The sequence below is a fragment of the Tasmannia lanceolata genome, unplaced genomic scaffold (assembly GCF_043159265.1).
Source record: "Tasmannia lanceolata isolate RefF3 unplaced genomic scaffold, GAP_Taslan_0.1 ptg000018l, whole genome shotgun sequence".
NCBI classification, from domain to species: Eukaryota; Viridiplantae; Streptophyta; class Magnoliopsida; order Canellales; family Winteraceae; genus Tasmannia; species Tasmannia lanceolata.
In genome coordinates this window covers 57,753,734-57,778,720 of record NW_027518695.1, presented here as the reverse complement: position 1 = coordinate 57,778,720, position 24,987 = coordinate 57,753,734, and the positions used below count along the sequence as shown (strand labels likewise).

General features: G+C 36.4%; 1 protein-coding gene across 6 annotated transcripts; it reads right to left on the bottom strand.

The window, feature by feature from the left end:
• Positions 1-629: 629 nt before the first annotated feature.
• On the bottom strand, positions 630-24,849 carry LOC143851565 (putative disease resistance protein RGA3). Of its 6 annotated transcripts, XM_077361035.1 has the most exons (6): positions 20,862-24,849; positions 18,358-18,407; positions 16,740-16,832; positions 10,358-10,455; positions 9,487-9,615; positions 8,044-8,334 (listed from the first exon to the last, which is right to left on the bottom strand). In XM_077361035.1, exon 1 carries the CDS (start codon positions 24,695-24,697, stop codon positions 20,879-20,881), a length of 3,819 nt encoding a protein of 1,272 aa, XP_077217150.1. In that variant the 5' UTR covers positions 24,698-24,849; the 3' UTR covers positions 8,044-8,334; positions 9,487-9,615; positions 10,358-10,455; positions 16,740-16,832; positions 18,358-18,407; positions 20,862-20,878. The 6 variants fall into 6 exon arrangements, with proteins under 6 accessions (XP_077217155.1, XP_077217153.1, XP_077217150.1 ...); XM_077361040.1 differs by lacking the exons at positions 8,044-8,334; positions 9,487-9,615; positions 10,358-10,455; positions 16,740-16,832; positions 18,358-18,407 and adding exons at positions 630-980; positions 1,080-1,477; positions 1,602-2,153; positions 2,274-2,400; XM_077361034.1 differs by lacking the exon at positions 18,358-18,407 and having other exon boundaries at positions 20,862-24,848.
• Positions 24,850-24,987: the final 138 nt, after the last annotated feature.

Below are 24,987 nucleotides of genomic sequence, written 5' to 3'. Positions count from 1 at the left end.
GGTGCTAATCTGTAATTGTGGACTATGAATCCTCTTCCATTATGGTCTTTTCTCCCCTATTTTCCTCCTACGTGGAGTTTTCTCTCCATTTTTTAATATGATTGTTCACATCATATGGTCTTTATTTTATTTTTTTGGAATGGCAACATAAACTTTTTTAAGCAGAAAAAGGAAGGGAAAAACCCAGGGACCAAGAATGTCAGAGTAAACGCGAAAATAAAGATAAAATAATATTAAACATAACTTTACCATTCAAAAAAATATAGGATTTGCCAGGGTCCATCGCAAAAGGCATTTCGCGGCTGGTTTGTCGCATGTCAGACCAGCCACCTCATGAATAAAGACAACAGCTTTTGTCTCCATTGACGAGGTGGGTGTCTGACATGCGACTGACCATCCGCGAAATGCCTTCTGCGATGGACGCTAGCAATTCCCAAAATATATATATTAAACATAACAGAGTGATGGGGAAGAAAATAAAAACTCTGTAGGCCCTGTTTGTTTCAGATTATACAACAACTGATGGTGATTATGGCAACCGATTATGCCAAGCATCAATTATCAACATAATCAGTTGCAACAAAAGTGACTTCATCATCATTTCATAAGTGATCATGATACACTTACTGTAACGTTAAATGGCTAAATACCCTTCAATACGTAATAATTTGTTTATTTTACAATGCATTTATTAAAGGACGACTATTTTCACAAGCACACTTTTTACATGCAATAAACAGAAAGCAGACAATCATTCTTTGGGGATCATAAATCCACCCAATCAACAAAGATATTCGATTATCAAGTGATTAAAATTTTGAACTCAAATTCATCAAACAAGCAGCCCTAAAAATCAAATGAAATCTAATCAAACAAACTGAAACCAATATCATCATCTGAGTCTCCGAAGCCATTTCAAAAAAAATCATCTGAGTCTCCGCAGGTTGTCTTTCTTCTCTTCCTCCTTGGGGGCAAGTCACCTACATCAACAAACTTGCTTGGATAAACAATTGATCAATGAGCTAAAGCAAATTAAATATCTAATCAAAGAAATAGAACAGATCGTAAACCGTCCTAACCTTCAACTCTGTATCTCTCCTCAGTATCTCCGTGGCAGACAAAAACTTATTCTTCAAGGCCCTTTCCACTTCTTTCTTTTCTTCTCGAACCAAATCTCTGGTTTTCCTCTGAGAAAGTCTCACAGGAAGTCACAGCATTTCTGCAGATTGAGGATTATGCCAATACTTTCATGGAAAGCTGTCACAGTGAAATCAACGTTGAGCGTTCGGCCCTATTGGGTTGGTTTAAGACTCTAAAAGAACCCTCTAAGGCCAACTGCACCTTCACCAATATCATTGATCCCTCCCATAAAGCTTGAATAAAGAGACCTTCCCACGGGGATGCATTTCTCTGTTGGGCACTCTCACAGGATGAGACAGATTTCTAGTAGCATCAGCAGGACTCTAGGAGTGTATGTCTGCAAACAAGTAAAGCCAATGGCTGATGAGAAAACAATGTATTTACATAAGTTCATAACAGAAATTTCAATTATTAGGGGCCTGAAAATGCGTGTTAAAGGACAATCAATCCCAACTGCTCACCGGCAGAACCTTCTCCCATCCAGCAGGCAATTCGCCAAATGAGTGACTTCAACTCTGCCGCTTCCTCTTTATACTTCTTCTCATGTTCTGAGAATTTAGCATTCCTTCTGCTTCAAGACCAACACCTTCTGGGACTTCTCGTCTCCAATGACTGTAAAAGAAGTGTGAGACACAATAATCAACTGCAAAAAAGTTCATTCACTTGAGAGAGCAACACAAGTCCTTCCAAGTTGAAATACCTCTTCACCTCTTTCACCCATTCACTTGATTCCAATTCAATTTTTTAGCAAAACCTCAACTTGACTCAACCCAAGTTGCACCCTTAAGCTCAATGGGAGAATTACAAAATGATGGGAGGAATGTTATTATTGGAAAAAAAGAGTACCATTCAATTTCCTTTGAAAATACCTGTCAATTACTCGAACGAACAGAACACAAGGACAACTTTCCAAGCTTTGGAAACACAGCTTCTATTTTATTAAACACCCAAAGCAGTTCATCACAATATCTCCGACCGCAATAACCAAGAGGTGGGCCCTATTACCTATCTCCCTTGAATAGAGATTGGTGGAGAAGTCAAGCAACAGTTGCACTTGGATGGATCCTGTTTAGCACAACTGGCTTTTCATGTCATACACAACATCTAAGAGTTTTAGGGAACAGAATCCGAACCTCGAATCCGTGTCAGATCTCGAGTCCGACTTTTTAGGATTTGCCGAATCCGAACCTCGAATCCATGTCAGATCTCGACACGTGAATCCGAATCCATGCAACATAGGTGCCCCCTGAATTTTTTAACCTGAAATGGAAAGATTAACATGTAAGTTGAATTTATATTCGTTGAATTTTAGCTCAAACTGATACTTCCCTGATTTGCTCCATAGATATATTACATGAACATAGAATTTCCAGAGGAATAACCTCATGGAATATAAATTTGGAGAAAAAACTACAGTACGACAAATTCTTTATGCAATCATGTTCCACTAAAGCAACATCTAAACAACACATTCAAACAGTAATGAGTGTTTATGGTAAGCCTAACTGTATTTAAGAAAGTGCCCAATAAAGACATTAAAATGAATTTAATCACCACCAATCTCTATTCAAAATAAGTTTTGCATTAGTACACTAAGAGGCAGTTAGGCAGCTGATAAGAAAATTATTTAGCCCCTCTATTAATTAGCAAAGATTAAAATGATATATGGCCTTCTTTACTTTTTCTTGATGTCCTTGACAATATCTAGCAAAAAGGCTGAGCAAATCTATCCAACCAGATATTAGACTTTGGCTAGTGTATAAGCAAGATGGCAGATTTTCTTGGAATATTGAGAATGATAATAAAAGGACAGAATATTTTGAATCTGGTGGACGTACTATTTAATCGCCATGGACATGCGCATTTCTGAGAGATTTAATCTCCCAAAGATAGATGCAAATTTTGCAAGATTGTTCATTTTTTCAGTCTCAGACGAGGAAAGAACTAAATTCTGAATGGGTGGTTTTTTCTACGGAAGACAAACGCCTAGAAAGTCATCAGTTTTCTTAGTATTTGTCGACATTTCCGAGACATCATCGTTAATAAGTTTGATCAGACATAACTTGCATCATTTTTTGAACCTTCTCGTATGCCTCTCCTTCCATAACTCAAAGGATGTGGAGCAAATCCTTCCCTAATATAACTTTGCATCCAAAGAAGAAATACTTGGCTCAAGCCATCAAATTTGTTAAAGTATAAAAAGATTAAATACTGCCTTCTCCAACAACATAAACTTTTGGAGTAACTGGTAATTTAACATGATATCATAGCAAATGCCTCGGTTCAAACCTCCTGGATAGCAAAATCCACATGCAATGGCAAAACCCAAAAGAGGGGCCACATGTGCCACGTGTGGGCCAACCCTAAAACAGGGGCCACACGTGAGGAGGAGTGTTAAAGTATAAAAAGATTAAATACAGCCTCCTCCAACAGCTTAAGCTTTTGGAGTAACTGGTAGTTTCACAAGATCGTAACTTGAGGGGTCCAAACAAGGTGGAGAGATAGAAAAAATGAATAGAAGTCCTCCAAATTGAAATTATCGTTTCAAAAGTTTAGAAATTGCTTTCTCTTTTGAGTTTCCTAGGCCAAAACAACTACTAGTTACAAAACTTTAGAAATCTAGAGCACAAAGGAAATGTGTTTTGGGTTTATTTAGAAAGTACTATTGGTCTAGGATTAGACAATTATAGCTTACACTTTAGAAGAAGCTTCTTGTGCCAGGATTTTACATATTTCACCGGTAGGGTTGAATGGAACAATTCTTGATTACCTATTTTATTGAACATGTTTTCTTGCAGCTAAAAAATGTAGTTAATGATTTTTGGAATTTTTATTTTAAATTCCTGCATGAATTTCTATGATTTTGGGAATCAAATAAAGCAAACTTTCAAATATCTACACAGGGGTTGAGATCAGTGAACAAATGTAGCTTGATTTTTATCTGTTGTCATGGAAGATAAATTCTGTTTTTGAATATGAAGTGATCATGTTATAATCTTCCTTCCAAAAGGAAAATTAGATAATTAGAACCCAAGGTTCTGATTCCAACACTACAAAAATAACAAACTGCCACAATGATATCCCTGTTGGGTAAGCTAGAAAGTCATATCCGTGAACAAAAATTCTGGGAATTTAAAGGTTTGAACGAAGGAAAACTTCTCTTATTGAAATTGTGTGGTCTCTGCTTCAAGGAAATTTTTTCTAGCCTGAATATGGAAGAATCATGATAAAAAAGACAATTTTCCTCAGCTTCTGCAAGATGATCAGTTTGGTTATTATCGGATGGGGTGGCAGATAGTTTAGGCACAAGCAAAATTCAAAACAACTTGGCACATGATTTCACAAGCATATTAGTCATTGGACTGAAATACCAAGATAGAACCATATTATGGATCCCAATATGAAATGCAGTGATTCCAACCAAGAGGCTTGAAAACATATTCAATATGTTGAAACTTGAAACTATCTAAAATGAGTTAGAGTTTATATGAAACTACACAACAAGTTGATCCTAACATAATATAATTTCTTAAATAGGCTTCCAGCGGTAAATGCTTTCAGAGAATAGATAAAAGGTTAACTTCTTGTTGTCTCTCATGTCGTATTGATTCTGATTCTGTAAAATTTTTCTAACATGATGCTCAAAAAGTTTTTCCTAAGTTTATCACATTTAGTCCAAAGTAGCAAGAATTTTGAATAACCTCAATGAATGGATAAAGGTCTCCAAAAGGGATGGAGAAGGGGAAACATACGTAAAACGTAGGAATCATTCTTTATTTGGTAGAGCTAAACTAAAAGAGTATACGAGACTTTGTAATAAAATAGAGAAATTTGAGTTTAGTAAAAAATTGCAACTAAGAAAGAATCAAAGAAGCATTTTAAGTCAACATGTGTGCATGTTAAGTTCTTATTTAGAAAGAAAAGAAGTCAATATCTGTGTGTGCCTATGTTTTTAACTCTTGATTATTTAGCCAAAAAAGGCTATGTTTGTGTGTGAATGAGAGAAAAAGTCATTTTAGGTCAACATGTGTGTGCGCTTTTAATTCTTATTTAGAAAGAAAAGAAGTCAATATGCATGTGTGCACCTCTGTTTTTACTATTGCTTATTTAGCAAAAAAGGGCAATGTGTGTGTGAGAAAGGGAGAGAGGTGCATGCAAGATGGAAAATTACCAATGCTAAGTTCTAACAGAAGTTTGTGTAATAAATGCAACAGAGAAACCTCTCATAGCATTTCATCTTATTATGACTTATGAGTATAGAGAATGTAACCAGTTGCAAATGAAATGATCAGTCAAATACCATTTAAAGCAAACCAACACTAAGAAAGGAAGAAGAACTGAGAAGTTGAATGTCTGAAATTTCAGCTACATGATCAAATATATGAAATATACCAAGAAATGATGACAAGGAACAGCCAGTGATTAATAAGGTCAATAAAAATCATGGTGGCTGGTTTAATTTTGTTAAAGTTAACTGTGCATAGACCTTACTTTCATACATTGATCAAATTCTCAAGTAATTTATACAAAGAATTTTTCTTCTTTTTTCAGGATAACCTGGAAATTATTGAAAAAGGATAACAACAAAAATAAAACAAACACTTTACCAACGGAAAAGCTCGTAATGTTAAAAAACCAAAAAAGAAATCTCATAAGAAGTAACCATAGAATCCAAAACGGAGCATAAATTCAACGAAGTATACAAGGTAAATTCGTCCAAATTAGGGTTCCTTTTTTCCTCGAATGAGTAATAATCAATGGTAGATTAGGCAAGATTAAGATAATTTTTTTTGAGATTTAATGAGAAAATCTGGTAATTTTTGGGTTGGAGAAGAAATTGGTGCAATTTTCGCTTGGTCTCATATTTTACATTTTTCATGGACAAGTATCCTTTCTTTATGCACTTGAAATTCAAGTAAAATTAATTATTTCCTTTGTTTTGTAAGAACAGAAAGTGAAAAAATGAGGAAGTGAAAGTAGATACAGAGACTGTGTAAGTTTACTTTTCTTTAAAAATAAATAATGGAGTGAAAACCATTCATAAAATTATTAAAGGCCAAGAGGAGAGACAGAAATGTACCTTCAGCAGAGTAGCCTTTAAATCAGCTTGTGATTTATCCATATTTGGGTGATGTGTGAGATGTTAAGAGGTGAGGTTCCTTAGCATCCCCTTGGGAAGGGATTTGAGATTATGACATGAGCGGATAGCGAGTTCTATAAGCGTGGGAGGAAGCAGTTCTCCTGGTAAGGACACAAGTTGCAGACAGTCATGAATTTTCAAATATTGGATGGAGGTGAGGTTGTTGGGCAAGATCTCGATATTATCAACTACAAGGTGTGTAAGCTTGTTGAGCATCCCCTCTGGCAACAACTTTACTTGAGGACACTTTTTAATTTCCAATCGGTGAAGTTTTGCGATGCCTCATCAAGGGATTTGAGATTATCGCAACTGATGATATCGAGAGATGCAAGCGTAGCGAGTAGCCTCTCCAATGACTCCAGTTGTGGACACTCAGCAATATGCAATTGATTGAAGGATGTGAGGTTGAGCAAATCATTGGACAGGGACATGAGATTACCACAACTGATGGTCTTGAGAGATAAGTGTGGTGGTTTGTAAAGCAATATAAAAAATGTGTGCAATCTCTTCGATTTATGAAAGGTCTCAAAAATTTGTGAGAAGTCATCGTGGGGCCACATCACTGAGGAATGCAACATTTGCATGGGTATTGCAGGAGTTAATGTCCTCCATTCTAACATATTCATTGCCAGAAATGGATTGTGCAAGGTCATGAATCAAGTCATGCATCTTGTAACATGATCCGTACTTTTCAGCATAATATTGAAAGGACCTCCACGTCAATTCATCAAAATACTCGGAACCTAAATCTTACAATCACTTCCTTCCTTCAGGTTGGATAAATCCTTCTGCAATCCATAGCTGGATTAGAGTGTCCTTCTCAAACTTATAATCCTTTGGATATAAAGAACAGTACACAAAGCATTGTTTCAGACATGCAGGTAAGTTATCATATCTAACTTTTAGAATTGGAATAATATTCTTTTCCATCTCTGATATTTCCCACATGTCACTTTTAAGTATATTCTTCCACCTGTTCTCATTAGTGTTTGTGCGTAAGAGACCTCCCAGAGCTTCCATTGCCAAAGGCAAGCCTTTGCACTTTTTTGCAATGTCTTTACCAATTGCTATTAAGGTTGGAGGTACATCTGAGCTTCCCACTGTGAATGCTCATCGTGTAAATTAGGACCAGCTATCATCCTCCGCTAAGCCATCCAAATTATAGACATGCATTGTGCCTATGATACCTGAAACTTCCGTAGGCTAGGTGAGGGTAGGGAATGGTTTTTCCCTAGGCAATGGGGACCAGCTATCATCCTCCGTAGGCAATGGTTTTTCCCTACGGATTTTAGCTTGCACAACTTCCGTAGGCTAGGTGAGGGTAGGGAAAGCCTTTTCCTTGCGGAAGTTAATAAATATTGTAGGTAAATTGTACTTTTCCATACGGCTTTTTCCGTAGGCATAGATCATATTTCCCTACGGAATTTCAAAAACATTCGTAGGGAAAATTGTGCTTTTCCCCACAAAATTTCCAAAAAAAATCCGTAGGGACAGCCTTGTCTCTACGGAATTTCAAAATAATCAGTAGGGAAATGTTCTTTTCCCTACAGAATTTCAAAAAAAAAAAAAAAAAGCCGTAGGGAAAATGTGCTTTTCCCTACTGAATTTCAACAATAAATCCGTAGGGATAGCCTTTCCTATTTTTTTAATCCATTAAATATCAATTCTTTGTGACCTAGTGGATCTGTACATTCACACACATTATATATAACATCAAAATTTCCACAGTTATAACATCCATTTTCCCCCAAAATATACAAATATATAAAAACTTAACTATTTTAATTGAATATTTTTAAAATTACAAAAATTCATTAATAACAAAAGTCTCGATATTGTTCCCTCAACTGAACTTGACAAAATACAGCATTGTTAAACATTCATCATCTAATGATTTATATAACACCATCTTCATCATGTCCTCATCATCTCCTCGATCCTCATCATCAATTACTCCAGAACTCCATGTGATTTTCAGTTGAATGTTGAACTCTTTGAGATGGAAGGCTGTGCAGACACTGAACCTCTTTAGGAGCAACGGTATGTGACATATCCTGCCAAACAAAAAGTTAAAAAGAATGAAGTTCTTAGCCGATGCTCCGCAAAAATTATATATACAAGAATACACAGCATACATTACGCTTTCAGAATGAATGATCTTCAAAATGAATGATACGGAAACAACTACAACATATAGTAGAAAAAATGCATGCGTTGCACATTTATACGACCACAAGAAACACAAGTAATATTAAAAACATCAATGGCCATATTTACAAAAGAGACATTGGGTAGATTATATATTTTGTTTTATGTAATGCAAGAGTCAAGAAATAGGCTCATTCAATTCATCTCCCTTATATATCACATCAAAATATACATTGAAACTAAGCTATGTCCAAGTATCCCATATTGATGATGATACATTGACTTGCCAGCTAAGAAGGGAAGCTATGTGCTGGTCCGCTAAGTCCAATAATCGCATCAGTCATTGCAAAAGAGACTAAAACTTGACCTTGCTGACCATATGCACACCTATAAATGAATATTGCAAACTAATACATGAATTAACTTTCATTTAATGATCCATGGAGGAGCTATTATCTGAATATTCCATCGCATAGACGCCTTGACAAGAGACAACATCCATGATTCTGATCTCTTTGAAATTTGAGGCTCAAAGAATCCCTCGCGGTCACTATTTTCCCTTTGGTATGCCTTTAAAGAGGATGTGGTCCCTACATAAATTGTCTCCATTAGAGTATGAGTGATGTTTTTTTTTTTTTTTTTCTGAAACCAATTATCGCAAGAAGACCATGTCTACATTTTACCTGTCAACTCAGACAAGCGAGAGACGAAGTAAACAATACTTGTACAAGCCTAACAAAACAAGCAAGACAGACCATGCATATCCAGAGTGTACACAGGGACCTATAAAAGAGGATAAGGCTGATAAATTGGTTCAAATGTGGCCATCATTCTTCTCACTATCAAAGATTATCATGCTTGCAACAAAGCAATCGTGGAATTAAATCTTAGAGAGTGTGATATCACCTATTAAGTGCTAGTTCATCATTGACACAATTAGACACCATGGTGTCCAGATGGACAAAAAAAATAATGTTTACGAGTTTGACCACTTGAACTTTAATTACATGAAGAAATTGGAATTAGATAAGAATCTTGAACTGCCAATTGGAGAGTACCTTGGCACAGCTAGTGCATGGAGCGTCATGCTATATCCACGTTAAATCACTCCCATGACCCATGTCGATATGATAAGGCCTCGGGGGATTCCCAACAACAATGGAGACACAATACAGTCTGTATAGCGTCTAAGACAATAACAATTCAGTTAGAAATAGGAAATGACAGCAAGCATGTTACATAGCTTTCAAAAAGTGTAATTGCAAGCACAAAATCATCTAGAGTGCAGTAGAATAACTACATATAACTAAATAATATTAGAAGACACTATATCATAAACTATAAATGGAGGAATGTGAAGTACCAGAGTGAATAGATTCAGTTATAGAAACAAATGTCTGTCAGATGAGCTCTTAGCTTAAACAATATATCCGAGCATTATAATAGTAACATAATTCATATCACCTTCTAGTATGAGGATTACTCAAGAAATACATATGTAATGAAACAAGGAAACCTTTTATTTTTTTCTCAAAAGGCTGACATTTCGGTGCCACTTTTACTAACCACAAACCTAAACCTCATGAACTTGACATATTCTGGTAGAAAGAACTATGAGGGTCAAGAAAAATCAAAGAGAAGAATAATTGTGAAAACATTATTCGGCTCACACGGATCATTCATATGCCACAAAACAGCGGGCGACATGGCATTGCGAATGTTCTAAACAACATTAAGAGGCATTGTGAACTATATCAAAAAGAGATGCAGAATTGATGTCCTTAACAATGTAAAAAATACCAGTTAACTGAAAATTAATAAGAGCTATATGCTACGGCTGTATAGTTCTCATTATTGGCTAATAGCATGAAGAATGTCAAATAAACCATGATAAAACCCGATGCAGTTCCAAAGGCTTTCACGTTTTACCTGTTGAGAAAGAATACGGAGGGCCTGAACCCTCTTGAAACCATCTGCCAGACTCTTGCTAGGAAATAGGTCTTCCAAAGAACAAAATCATTGAAAGCCTGCAAAAGGACACATACATATAATAAGATAAAAAGATTTAATTTGTAAATAAAATCTCATCAGTGACCAAAAGGATAAGTGGATCAAAATTAAATACCTTGTCTGAAACGGAAAATTAATTTCAGAAAACTCAAATTTCAAAATCAAGTTTGAAGTTATTATGAGCAAAATATCTAAAAGATGGATAAAGTTTTTAGACTCATAAAGTTCCAAGGGAAGTCATGCATTAAAAATGCTAATCATCTCCCTAACAATCTAACAAATGAGGGGCTAACCTCAAGTTGAAGTTCATCATTACTAGGGAAAACAGAATTATAAGGGTATCACCTGTATGTTTTATGACAGTCTACTTGGATGGTTAGGATCATCCATGTATGGTCTGTCCTGCTAGCTAGAATCTGAATCAACCGAATGTAGCACTCATTATGTTACGTTGGTCGTGCCTTACCTTGTATACTTGATCCCATGTGCCCATCAAGTTCCAAATTGGAGTATTAGTCGGACCTACCATATGTCCACATAGTCCAGCAAGAGGGACCCACCATGGTCAGATAGGTGCTTAAAAGATCAAAAGCTTAGACAGGTCTTATTTCCCAGCTTTGATAGCTTATTAAGATCAAGAAAGAAAGAATTTTAGCTACATTAGTAGCTACTGCTCCTAATTAATTTTGATCATTTAGTTATCACTCTAAAGTGATCCACATACAGGGATATGTATTGTCACCTAGACAAAAAGGAATTTATCATATATGTGAATTAGCTCCCCCTACATACCCCAATTAGCTCCCTGCTATGGAGTACATACATGCTCTATGTTATCTAAAGTTCCATGTGACCAACTTACTATTGCTCATCATTAGCTGCAAGCCGGCATACTGAGAAAGACAGTTAATTCCATCTTTTAGATGAGTGTTATGCACAATCATTTACATACACATCAACCAAACTCGGAACCAGAATAACAATTCTGAAGTCATAAGAATCAAAGATGATCTTTCCTGATCGGATGCATAGGCCACACATGAAAAGAGAGAGGAATACCATAATAGATTTTAGCAGTATATAGTGGGGCTAATCCCTAAGTAAGACATGGGTGTTCCATGAAAAGGGAAGCAAAACTAAGATACAATTCTAACATTTTAATGCAAAACTCCATTGTTATGATACAATTGTCTGAAATGAGATCACAGAGTGAATAAAACCTGTCATATTCAAAATGGTCTGTATCAATGGCATGAAATGCATGTGGATAATGACTATGTTTTTTGGTCACCAAAGGATATCTCCTCAGCTCAAAGTTAGTTACCAGGTTTTACAAAAAGCCTCTTTGTATTTGCCATCAAGTGCTGACCATAGCAATGAAAATAGAAATTTCAGAAAGAAAGACAAAGCATGAAAGAAAATCATAAGCATTGATTACAGCAATACAAACAAAAGAGAAAGTACAGAAATAATCAATGACACACCTGAAACCATAAAACTTTAAAGATGAGAAAAATAAAATCCAAGTAAAAACCCTAGGGTTCTAAGTCCAAAATCCTTCTTATGCAACCCCAAGTCGCTTTCTTACGGGGAGAGTTTTTGATAATCTGATCTGATTTCCATACTAACATCTCTTGCAGCAAAAGTCAATCTCGGTGTATAACAAGGGTTCGGATTTTCAACCCCAAATTTGTGTTTTTCTGCCTAACTTCCTTCCAACCTCTCATCTATCTACCTTTTCTTCTTTAGAAAAACCATAAGAAAAGAAAAGGCAGAAACTAGGATTGAATAACAGTCCTAGCATACAAATTAAAATATAAAATCGATTCAACAAACCATTAGCAAATGAGCATGTGGGTTCTGGGCACCAAAAGAATATTCAAAAAGGTCAATAAAAAGAACAAAAACAGAACAAAAACGCCATTATCATTCACCTGGGCCTTAAATTTAGGGCCTACACATCAGTAGTAGAGCGGCAAAAGAAACCCTAGAAACCCATTTTGCTGTTCAGGAAACAAAATCGCAACGAAAAGTAAACAAATACGTAATTAATCTACACTATTCAGGACGCAAAGACGTGATTAATTCCAAAATCACAACGAAAAGGAGAAAGTAACAAATAGAAATCTATGAAATGGTTCCTGAGCAAAGCCTCTTGCGGCAAAAGAAACCCTACCTACGGAAATTGTTTTAGCAGGCAAAACTCGGTATTTCCCTACTGAAAACTACTGATTCCTGTAGGGAAAAGATTACCGTAAGCATATCGCTCAGGATTTCCCTACGAATTGCATAGTAATCCTTAGGTAGACACTATATCCCTACAGATAAAACTAACACCTATAGGGATTTGATGTATTTCATACTGATATAAAATGGGTAGGGAAAAGGTGAATTTTTCCCTACTGACATAACTAAAGTCGGTAGGGAAAGCCCAAATTTGTTGTAGTGATTCTACTTCCTTTTGCACCAAAACTGAATGGGGCCTGTAGCCTCTGCCAGTCACAGTCATTCCATACATCGTCTAAGACGAGTAGAAATCTCTTGCAACTCACTACTTCCTTGAGTCTAACTTGAAGTGGATCGATTTCGTTAAGACAACAACGTTTCTTTGTCATTGATTCAAAAATTGCTTTTGTTATTCTACAAATATCAAAATCTTCAGAGACACAAACCCATCCTCGAACTTGAAATTGATCTTCCACCCTTTTATCATTGTAAATAAGCTGGGAAAGAGTCGTCTTTCCAAGGGCCCCAATTCCGACTATCGGAATAACAAGCAGGTGATGATGCAGATTCGTTCGAAACCAACATCAATTTCATTAACTCCTCTTTATCGCTACCCCGACCAAAAACATTTGATTCGTCTATTAAGGAACTAATCTGTGATTGCCTTTTTATTCCACGCTACCTCCCGTCATCTCCTTGTTTGAGATGGGGGGGAGGCATAACTTGCAACATTCTTTGAACCTTCTCGTATACCTCTTCTTCCATGACTCCAAAAGGATGAGAAGCAGCAAATCCTTCCATAATATAACTTTGCATCCAAAGAAGGAATACGTGTTACCAAGCCATCGGATTGTATCTTGAGGAATCCAACCAAAGTGGAAAGATAGAAAAAATTGAACAGAAATCCTTCAAAATGAAATTGAGCAGCTAAAGTATATGCCATGAAGATTCAGTATTTCCAGCTATGGATCCTACAATTCCTTATAAAGCTCCCTGACAACCCCTTCATCCATCTTGACCCTGGCTAATAGCCTAGATTGGGCCTGGGGACTGATCTTCCCGTTGGCTTTGCTACAACAGTACTCATAGTGTAAGGTCAGCGGGTGGCATAGCCAAATTCCTCATTGAGATGACTGGACAAACTCTCGACCAAATTGTTCCAGCGCAACTATTAATAGCATCTTTGGAACTAATTTCATTGAAGTAGTTAGGGCTCTAATTGAGTGAGCCGTGGATCATAAATGATGAGCGTAGCTTAATTTACCTAATCTCACAACTCAAGAATTTGGATAGAGTTAAGAGAAATGCCTAACTTATAAGAGGAGGTAGAGACCAAGTATTGTCATTTCAAATCATAAATCAAGCAATTTTCAGGGTACAACAAAATATTGTCATTTCTCTTATATTATTCTCTAATAGTCCACTTCAAATAGTAAATCAAGCAATTTTCATGGTAAAACAACCCAATAGGGTCCTCTTCAAGTCCAAACTTATGCTCTAACAGAACACACCAGCTGAGAGGTGCCTAAAGCAGCAATGCTTAAGCTATTGGGTACTGAAAGTACTATCATTAGGAGACAGACATTTAATAAGTTATGCAAACATTTACTTTGCAACTCTCCGGATTGTTGATTACATGTTTGGCATCTAGATTTCTTTAGTTTAGATTTTCTACTTGTCAGTAGGAGGTATGGGCCAATATTTAGAGGTTTTTATTAGCAAATTTATAACCTTTTGAACTTCCAATGCAACCTAATAATATAAGTAATCATGGACAGAATTTAATATATTGCTCTGCTCTCATATACAAGAATACGGGATTGTCAATATATTTCAGTGTTACATTGCAGGCTACATAATCAGATTGTGTCAGTATTTACGCTGTTATTTAGTGGTAGGTTAACAATAATATGAATGTCAGTAAATTATTTTTGTATTTGCTAAAATTTGCAGTCTCTCACTATTATGCGTTTTTTTAATATATTCATACAGATTCTCTGTTAGGACAATAATGTTTCCTTGAATATAAAGCCAATATCGAAGAATTATTAGAAGTTACAAAGTGAATGCCAGCTCCACGCACTCATAGTGACACACACCCATATGCCCGAGTATTGGAACAATTGGGATTCATATTGACTGATAGGGTTGTGAAGAGTGGTCCCAACACCTTCGCCAGTTGCTCCGGACCGTGTCTTTGTTTGAGGCTTGGATAACATGGAGTTATCAGCCCCCAAGTTTCCAAAACTGAAAATAAAAAATAATTTATTGAGAATCTGGATTTATTCTCCTATTTTACTACAAGTAAAATAAGTTTTATCCAATATTTTAGAACGTCTTGCAAACATTTTATTCAGTAGGGTGACTAGCCATGTCAACTCAACTCAAGGTCATGACTAAAACCTGGTAATCTTTATTAATACAACCAGATGCCTAGGCTACATTATTATTTTAAAGATAGAAATATATCATTTGAAAATAAAACCCTGTGGTACAGCAAAATGGAACGAGATGTCTCAACAAAGAAGATACCAAGCAGGTGACTAAAAAGTACTAACAACTCTATAACCCAACCACTATGCCTAAGAAAAACTAAATCTCAAAGAACCTGCCATCAGGAAAATAGTGCCTGAAACAAAACAGCAGCAGAAAATGGATGAAACTTTCGCTGCTTGGATAGATGTAGCAGGATGCAGACAGGAACAACAACCCCTCTGATGTGTACGACGAACTACTGCAAGGGGAGGGTGTTCTCAATGCTCCGCGAAGAGCGCTCCACGCTCTCTCCTTTGGTTCCTATTTGCAGTATCTTTAACAGATGTCGAAATGTAGTTGAAGAATGTTGGACTAAATTTGTATAGATAGAATTCTGACAGCCATTTTGCTAATCTCCAAGGTCCATAGGACATTCTTCTACTACATCAATTGGCGTGGATCACCTTTGACTATAAGATTTAGGAATAGTTCTTCCTTGAAGATACAAAGAGCCACCGAGAGTTCTACTTCATTAATCTGTTGTAATCTTTGTTTATCTGTTTTTCATATATTTAAATATTGTCGTCTCTCCCATGGATGTAGGCACCATTTTCAAACAGCATAAAACACTGTTATCATTATATTAGTTTTTTTGGTTCCTTTTGTACGTGAGATTGAATTAGGCATGTCAAATTTCTACAACTCCTATTCATCTAGGGTGATTGCGCGCATCTGTAGGGAATAGTCCTGCCCTAAAAATTGGGGTGGGGATACCCTATGTCTTTAAAAAAATAAAAAAAGATTTCTACAACTCCTATTCATCTAGGGAGCAAAGCTTCCAATGAAATGATGCAAACTATAAATTCATACCATCCAATACGCACAATTGAAGATAAATTGGTGGTAGGATCAACAGCTGAAGAACCCAAAAGGGCTCAACTAGTAAGATTTCTAGGGCCGGACAAAACATGGTTTTGGTGTTGAAAAGCATACTACAGTTTCTCTGTTGCATCTGAAGCATCAGTCTTTCAATGATTGTACAAGACTTAGGGATTGTGCCAGTGGCTTTGCATTGCAATCCCTGCCCACGTACGCTTTAGTAGAAAGTTACACACAATACACACTAGCAAAGCAAATAAAAATTGTTAACAAAGACGGAGCTTCAAGAAACAATTTTGGCTATGCATCTAGAGGCATTTTACATAGAATTGGTAATGGAGATTTCATTATTGGCTATTTGAATTTGTGGTAGCTATTAAGAATATTGCAATTCAACTCTCTGAACTTGTTTCTTCTTCCTTTTTTTTGTTTCTATTCTAAAAACGAACCACATATTCGGTCAAAAGACAGTTCACGAGGCTCCTTTTGGAAGTCCTGAAGCATCAGACCAATATAACAATACAAAAAGAAAGGACAACATGCTGATGGAAGATGCTGTGTTCTTCACTTATTAAATAGACAGAGAAAATAGTTTGTCAACATCAAAATGTATGCAGATTTATCTTTGTGGTTTGTAAGAAGGAAATCATGAATTGCATAGCAACCAAGCATGACTTTGTTTGTATGGAGGTACCTATTGGTTATTAAATTCTATACTTACATGATGTTCAAGATCCTTTCCAGACTGCATATTTAGATAATATGCCATTTGTATTGTTCCATAAGAGATTAGTACCCGCTGAATTCTCTTAACCTGAATGAAAAAATTAGCATGTAAGTTGACATATATATATTACATGAACTTCACGTCAATTTGGCACGTCTTTGATTTATTGCTTAGATGGAATGCAAAAACATAACAATTTTGAGATAAATAAAGTCATGGAATTTAAAGTTGTAGAAATCTACAGGATGAAAATTCTTTTCGTTGCATGTTCAACTAAAGCAACATCTAAACAAGTAAATAATTCAAATGATAATGGGTATACAGAAAAATGTAATTGAATAAAAAAGAATTGAATGACCTTGTACTTATAGAACATGGAAGAGTCTACAGTAAGGCAATAACAAAATTTTGGTAAAATTTTTGAAAAAGGAGAGTATGATCTGTGTGGAATTTCCATTTTTGGAGAGAGATGGATTAGGGTTTTGAAAAGAAGATGGAATTGAGAACTATATAGAAGAGGAAAAAAGATCTATGGCTTCGAAGGGTGTAAGAAGGAAAACTATGTATCTAATACGAGGTTAAACTCAATCCCTTGTTAAGGGAACTTGATCCCTATGCTATGGAATGGTGTAATATCATATATAGTCATATAAGAGAGAGAGATAGAGGAGAGAAATCCTCCATAGGGGAGAATAATCTATTTTTCTTTGTTCTATTAATGAGCTTGACAATGTATTTTGCATAAAAGAAATTACCAAAAAACTAAAATACCATAATAAACAGAAATGCTCGCTAGTGCAGAATGTTCAACAAAATCAAACTAAGAAGCGGCTAGATCAAATCCGAATCAACTCGGGTAATGAATGGAAAGACCACATTCAAGGCAAAACATAGTCTCATTGGATGGCTTCTGATGCAAGCTACTTTTGTTTTTTATGAACTTGAAATTCCAATAAAATCTGTCCGTGCATGTGCGTGTGTGTGTGTGTGTGTGTGTAAGATGAAAAATAACAGAGTTTTGATGCTCAGCTCTACCAGAAGTTAAGCATAAAGAATGTAATCAATTGCAAATGAAATCATCAATCAAATAACACGTAAACCAAACCAACACTCAATAAAACGGAAGAAGATTTGAATAGTTGAATGCCTAAAATTTCAGCTACAAGATGAATTAATATGAATGATACCAAGAAATAATGACAAGGAACAACTAATGAGTAGTAAGGACAATAAAAATCCACGGTGGCTGATTTGACTTTGTTAAAAGTTAATTATGCATAGATCTTACATTCATACATTGATGAAATTCTGAAGTAATGTATACAAAGATACTTTTTCTTTTTTCAAGGATTAGTTGAAACTTATTGAAAAATGAAAACAAAGAAAAGTACAACAAACACTCCACCAAGGAACAAAAATCAAAGGGCCCAAAATAGAGCATAAATTCAATGAAGAATATAAGGTAAATTCATCCTTGTTAGGGTTTCTTTTGTCTCAAACAAGTCATAATCTACTTTATATCAGGCAAAAACCAAGACAAAAAATTTTGAGATATAATGAAAAAATTAAAGAAATGATTGGATTGGGGAGAAGAAAGTGGTGTAATTTTCACCTTGCCTTTTCTTTTAATTTTTCATGGATGAGTGTCCTTTCTTAATGAACCTGAAATTCCAGTAAAATTAATTATTTCTTTTGTTTTGTAAGAAAATGAAACAAAGAAAATGAGGAAATGAAAAGCAATAGAGAGAAATTGAGGTTTACTATTCTTTAGTCCCAACTGATACTTTTGACTAACCTCGGTGAATGGATAAAGGCATCCAAAAATCATGGAGAAGGGGAAACATATGGAAACAGGCAGGGATCATTCTTTTTTTTTTTTAAAGGTAAGCTAGGATATAACCTCCAACTTCTTTATCATTCTTTATTTGGTAGGCCTAAACTAAAAGAGTAGGTGAGATTTTGAAATAAATTGGAGCAACTTTAGGGCAGTAAAAAGTTGCAACTAAGAAAGGTCCAATAAAGCATTTTAAGTTAACATGTATGTTTGTGTGTGTGCGCTTTTAACTATTTCTTATTTAACAAAAAAGAAGTCACTATGCCAGTGTGTTTGTGTGTCTGTATTTTTAATTTTCCTTATTTAGCAAAAAAAATCAATGTGTGTGTGTGTGCGCGTGTGTGAGGAAAAGGGAGAGATAGAGAAAGAGGTACATGCAAGTTGGAAAATTAATTAAATGTTGATGCTAAGTTCTAATAGAAGTTGGTGTAACAAATGCACAAGAGAAACCTTTAGACACAACTCCATCTTCTTATAAGCATATGGAATGTAACTATTTGCAAACTAAATCACCAATAAAAAAGATACAAAGAAATGATGACAAGTAACGACCAATGAATAGAAAGCTCAATAAAAATCCATGGTGGCTTGTTTGACATTGTTAAAGTTAACTGTGCATAGATCTTAGTTACACACATTGATCAAATTCTTCATACAGACAGTTCTTTTCTTCTTGAGAAACTGAAACTAATTGAAAAAGGAGAACAGAGAAAAATAAAACAAATACTGCACCAAGGGAAAAAGCCACTAAAGGAAAAGAAAAGGAAATCCCATAAGAACCAAAGCAGCCAGAATAGTGCTTAAATTCAGCGATGGGTACTCAGTAAATTCATTCCAGTTGGATTCTTTTTGTTACAAAAAAGGTAACAATTTATTGTAGACTACTAGGTAAGTAAAAGTGAAAGTAAATGGCGAAGAATGTACGAACCACTCTTTTAGCATCATCAAATGTCAGATTTGATTTTAGAGAAGAAAAATTCAACCCAAACATACAACAAAGAAAAACATTTAACCTACTTCGAACCATGTAAGATAGAATTTTGTAAGGGCATCTAAAATTTCTTGTAGATTTTTTTCCAGCATCATGTTGTTCCATCCTAATCCATAGAACTAGAACAAAGAGCATTCTACTAGCATCAAAACAACTAATTTCGAATTTGATTTTAGATTAAAATATCTCAACCTAGACATACCGCATTTAAACCTCCTTTGAACTATGTAAAACATAATTTTGTTTTGGAACTGCAATTTTTTTGAGTTTATGTGTTTGCCAGCATCATGGTGTTCCATACTAGGCTAAAAAACTAGAATAGAGAGTTTCGAATTTGGGTTTCTGTTTACTGACCGTAAGTAATAGAAGTATGCATCTTTATCAATGCATTCATTTTTTAATCTCTTTTGAGGTTCTTAAGCATTACTAATTTGAATCTTAGGCATGTATGTGTTCCTTGTCTTGTCTCTTGAGATTTTACGTGCACTAATGGGGTTCCCACATTTTATTGATCAAGAATTTCAAAAGTTTCTACTGCATGAACGCTTTGGGTTGGAGAAGAAAGTCATTGGATATTTTCATTTTTCATGGATAGGTGCACTTTCTTCATGAACTTGAAATTCCAATAAAATGTGTGTGTGTGTGAGGGGTAGATTCAAGATGAAAAATTAACATAGTTTTGATGCTCAGTTCTAACAGAAGTTTAGGGAATGTAATCAATTGCAAATGAAATCATCAATCAAATAACATTTAAAGCAAACCAATGCTAAATAAAAAGAAAGAAGATTTGAAGAGTTGCTACAGGATCAATTAATATGAATGATACCATAGAGTTCAAAACAGAGCATAAATTCAATGAAGCATGTAAGGTAAATTCATCCTAGTTAGGGTTCCTTTTGTCTTAAACAAGTCATAATCTACTGTATGGGAAGACTAAGACAAGAAATTTTGAGATATAATGAAAATTTAAAGAACCTGAAAAAAAAATCTCTTTATGAGCCTGGAGTTCTTTACTTGTTTTGAAAGTAAAATCTCTTGTTTTTTTTTTTGAAAGAGAGAAAATGAGGAAATGAAAAGAGATAGAGAGAAATTGAGGTTTACTATTCTTTAAAATAAATAATGGATTGAAATCTATTCATATGATTAATAAAATCCAAGAGCCCTAATTTGGGATTGAACCTCTAGCTCAATGGTTAAGGCTTTTTCATCAACCTGGAGGTCGGAGGTTCAATCCCATCTTACATACCAAAAATAAATAAAACAAAAGCCAAGAGGAGAGACAGTCGTGTACCTTCTCCAGAGTAGTCTTCAAACCCTCGAGTAATTTATCCATATTTTGGGGATGTGTGAGATATTGGGCCAATATTGGCCTCCGTCCTTTTGACACTGTTTCTCTACTTCCGGACAGCCAAAAATTTGTAATTCCTGAAGCGTGGTGGGCAGCCCTTCCTCCGGCAAGGAAAGGAGTTGAGGACACCGACTAATGATCAATGTTTCGAGGGAGGTGAGGTTCTTCAACATCCCCTTGGGCAGGGATTTCAGATTATCACACGAATAGATCTCGAGGGTTTTAAGTGTGGGGGGCAGTAGCATGCTTGGAGAGAATTCGATTTGTGAACAATGAGAAATACCCAAGGTTTGGAGGGATGTAAGGTTTTTAGAAAAGATCTCAACATTATCAACTTCGAGATATGTAAGCATGTCGAGCGTTCCCTCTGGAAACTGCTGCATTAGAGGGCACTTTTCAATTGTCATTGTACGGAGGCCGATGATGTTTGGTAATGACTCTAGTTGTGGACAGTTAGTAATAGATAATTGTTCGAGGGAGGTGAGGTTATTACCCATCCCCTTGGATAGGGATTTGAGATTAGGACAGTCGACGATCTTGAGATCTGTAAGCGCGGTGGGTAGCTCCTCCTCGCCTGCCAATGACTCCAATTGCGGACAATTTCTAATTACCAATTCTTTGAGCGATGTAAGGTTGTTGAAAATCCCCTTGGACATGGATTTGAGATTAGAACATGAGAATATTCTAAGGGATTGAAGAGTGGCGGGCAGTTCCTCCGCTGGCAAGAATGGGCATTGAGTAACCAAGTCCAGATGTCGGAGGGAACTCAGTTTTCCTAGCCCCCTTGTAGGCGTACACTTGAGGCTATCACAACCGTTGGATATATCGAGAGATCTAAGCGTGATGGGAAGGCCATCCTCGTCGTCTCCCAATGACTCGAGTTTAGGACACCGCTCAATTTCTAAATATTGGAGAGAAGGAAGGTCATGCAACCCGACCTCCTTTGGCCAAGACACCAACTCATTACATTTAGCGACATGCAAGTTCTCAAGTGCGGTTAAGGGTTGAAGAAATCCAGGGGGTAAGGATATCAAGCCGTTAATAAAGCTAATTTGTAATGACTGTAGAGTAGTGAGGCAAGAAACCGAGGCCAATACCATCTCATTACAGTCTTTTAATTTCAAATTATTAATGGATGGGAGGTGGGGAAATCTCTGCAGCTTAGGACAATCTGATATTTTTAGTGTACCAAGGCATGGCATGTCTCCTTCCCTTGCTCCACACCATTCCTCCAAATTCGGCATGTGTACCAGCTCTAACTTCTCCAATGATGGAAAACCCTTAATAACCTTATTGGACCCACCGATAAACTCACCTTCAATATGTTTCAATCCATCCATTCCATCCATCTTGAGCTTCTTGAGGAAAGGTAGCTGCCCAAGGGGTGGAAGTTGTTGGCAATTCAAACATTCAACGAGAGTAACAGTGTTCAGATTCGTCAGATTATCGTTCATCATCCACCTTGGGAAACTAACACCACCATATGATAAAATCTTTAGGGTTTTGAGGTTGGTGTGAGGTTCGAGGCCTTCAAGTACCTCCTCATCAACTGCAACATCTCGTGGATTATTATTGCTCCATCCCAACGTTAACTCATCAAGGTGCTGTTTCTTCTTAAAATTGGCTTCCTTGCATTCCTTCCCATCTATCACATTCTCTAAATTTGAAATGTGAATATTTCCCCTCAACTCTGTCAAGTCCTTTAACTCCCTTATTCCACATCCACTTTCTTTGCCCACAACAAATATAGTCAGTGTTTGAAGACTTATTAATTTCCCAAGTTCTGGCGGCGTAGAAATCTTACAACCCTCCAAAGCGAGATGCCGTAAGTTAATTAGGTTACTGGTGGACTTTGGTAGCTCAGCAAGTTGCTTGCAATAGCAAAGTTTCAGTGTTTGCAGATTATAGAGCCTACCTATTGATTCAGGCAAGGTTGCAATAGTCGTAGAAGAGAGATCAAGGTACCTCAAATATTTTAATTCGCCAATAGAATCTGGCAAATCTCTTACACAAGCATCACCCAAATCTAACACCCGTAAGCATCTCAATTTTAGGAAGAAATCATGAGCAACTTGCTTAGTGAGTGTTTCGTACCTTGGCGGTAGCAGAAATGTGCGCAACCTCTCAGATCCACGAAAGGACTCGAAAATTCGTGAGTGTTCATTGCATTGCCATATTGATGCACGACGAACCTTTGCAGCGATATTCGAAGAGTCGATGCTACTTTTTATTCTGAAGTATTCATCACCAGAAACGGATTGCGCAAGGTCATGATTTAAGTCATGCATCTTGTAGTGTGATCCGTAGAGCTCTCCAGAATATTTAAAGAACGACCTCCATGTCAAGTCATCAAAATAGTCAGAGCCTATGTCTTCCAATCGCTTCTCAGATTGGATAAATCCTTCTGCAATCCAAAGTTGGATTAGAGTGTCCTTATCAAATTCATAATCCTTTGGAAACAGGGAGCAGTACACAAAACATTGTTTCAGATATGCAGGTAAATGATCGTAGCTAAATTTTAATATTGGAATAATATCATTACTCATCTTTGATATTTCCCACATTTCACTTTCAAGGATATTCTTCCACTTGTTCTCATCGGTATTTGAACGTAAGAGACCTCCAAGAGCTTCTATTGCCAAAGGCAACCCATTGCACTTTTTCACGATCTCTTTTCCAATTGCTACTAAGTTTGGAGATACATCTGAGCTTTCCACTATGAATGCCCGTCCTCTAAACAAGGACCAGCTGTCATCCTCGTCTAAACAACCCAAATTATAGTCAGGAATTGTGCCCATGATTCTAGCAACTGTTGAACTCCGTGTAGTAACTATAATTCTGCTCCCTTTTGCCCCGAAACTGAATGGGGACTGCAGCCTCTGCAAGTCATTAGAATTGTCATGCCATACATCATCTAGGACGAGTAAAAATCTCTTGCCACTCAATTCTTCCTTGAGCCTAACTTGAAGTGGATCGATTTCGTTAAGATCACAAGAATTTTTTGTAAGTGATGCCATAATTGCTTTTGTTATTCTACACAAATCAAAATCTTCAGAGACACAAACCCATCCTCGAACTGGAAAATGATCTCCCACCCGTTTATCATTGTAAATAAACTGGGCGAGAGTTGTCTTTCCGAGGCCCCCAATGCCGACAATCGGAATAACAGAGATATCCTTGGATGACGACGATGACGATGATGATGATGCAAATTCATCCAACAGCAATTTTACTATCTCCTCTTTATCGTTAACCCGGCCGCAGATTTTTGATTCATCTACTAACGAGCTCATCTGTGGTTGCCTTTTTATTTCACGCTGCCTCCCTGCATCTCCTTGTTTCAGATGAAAGTGATGCCTATCCTGTCCAATCTTATCCAATCTCTCCCGAATTTCTTTGATCTTATGTCCTATCTCATGTCGAAACTTAACTGGGTTGGAAGTAAAACAAGAGAAGCATAAGCTGCGCACCTGCTTCCTGTTACTGGTTTGGATATTTCCTTCCAATTTTGATCGGAGCACTTCAGTTGTAAACTCGTCCACTACATCATCTGCATCGTAAGCAACATCCTTAAGCTCCCGAAGCCAATTTTTCACTGCATTACTGCTTACTTGCTGTTCTTCAGCATCTTGAAGCACAGCTTGAATTGCAGATAATGTGGTGGATAGGTTTTTGACCTCTTCATCAACACCCCATAGTAATGTAATCTCTTGTATGACTGAATCCATCAATTTGCCAACGATTGTATCAACAAGAGGAGACAGTAATAGATCGGCCATACGTTGTTCCTGTATTGGAGAGAAGAACCAGAGAAAGAAGCAACGAACTAACAAATCGTGGTTCAAAAAGAAAAAGCAAGTTTAGAGCAGTATGAACTCAAAACGCCTCTGTTTTTTTTAGCACAGAGAGCCTCTTGCAGTGGGGAAAAACAAGTAATCTAAGAAATCTAAGAAATAATGACCCAGCAATCGGATATAGATTGATCTGAACCGTTGGGCCTTGCTTTGGATCTCCATGCCCCAAAATTATTGCAAATAGTCGATTCTTAACATCACGTGGACTGGTATGA

Excerpts from the sequence above, each read along its gene's own strand:
- LOC143851565 (XM_077361038.1), bottom strand. The coding sequence starts at position 24,697 with ATGGCCGATCTATTACTGTCTCCTCTTGTTGATACAATCGTTGGCAAA.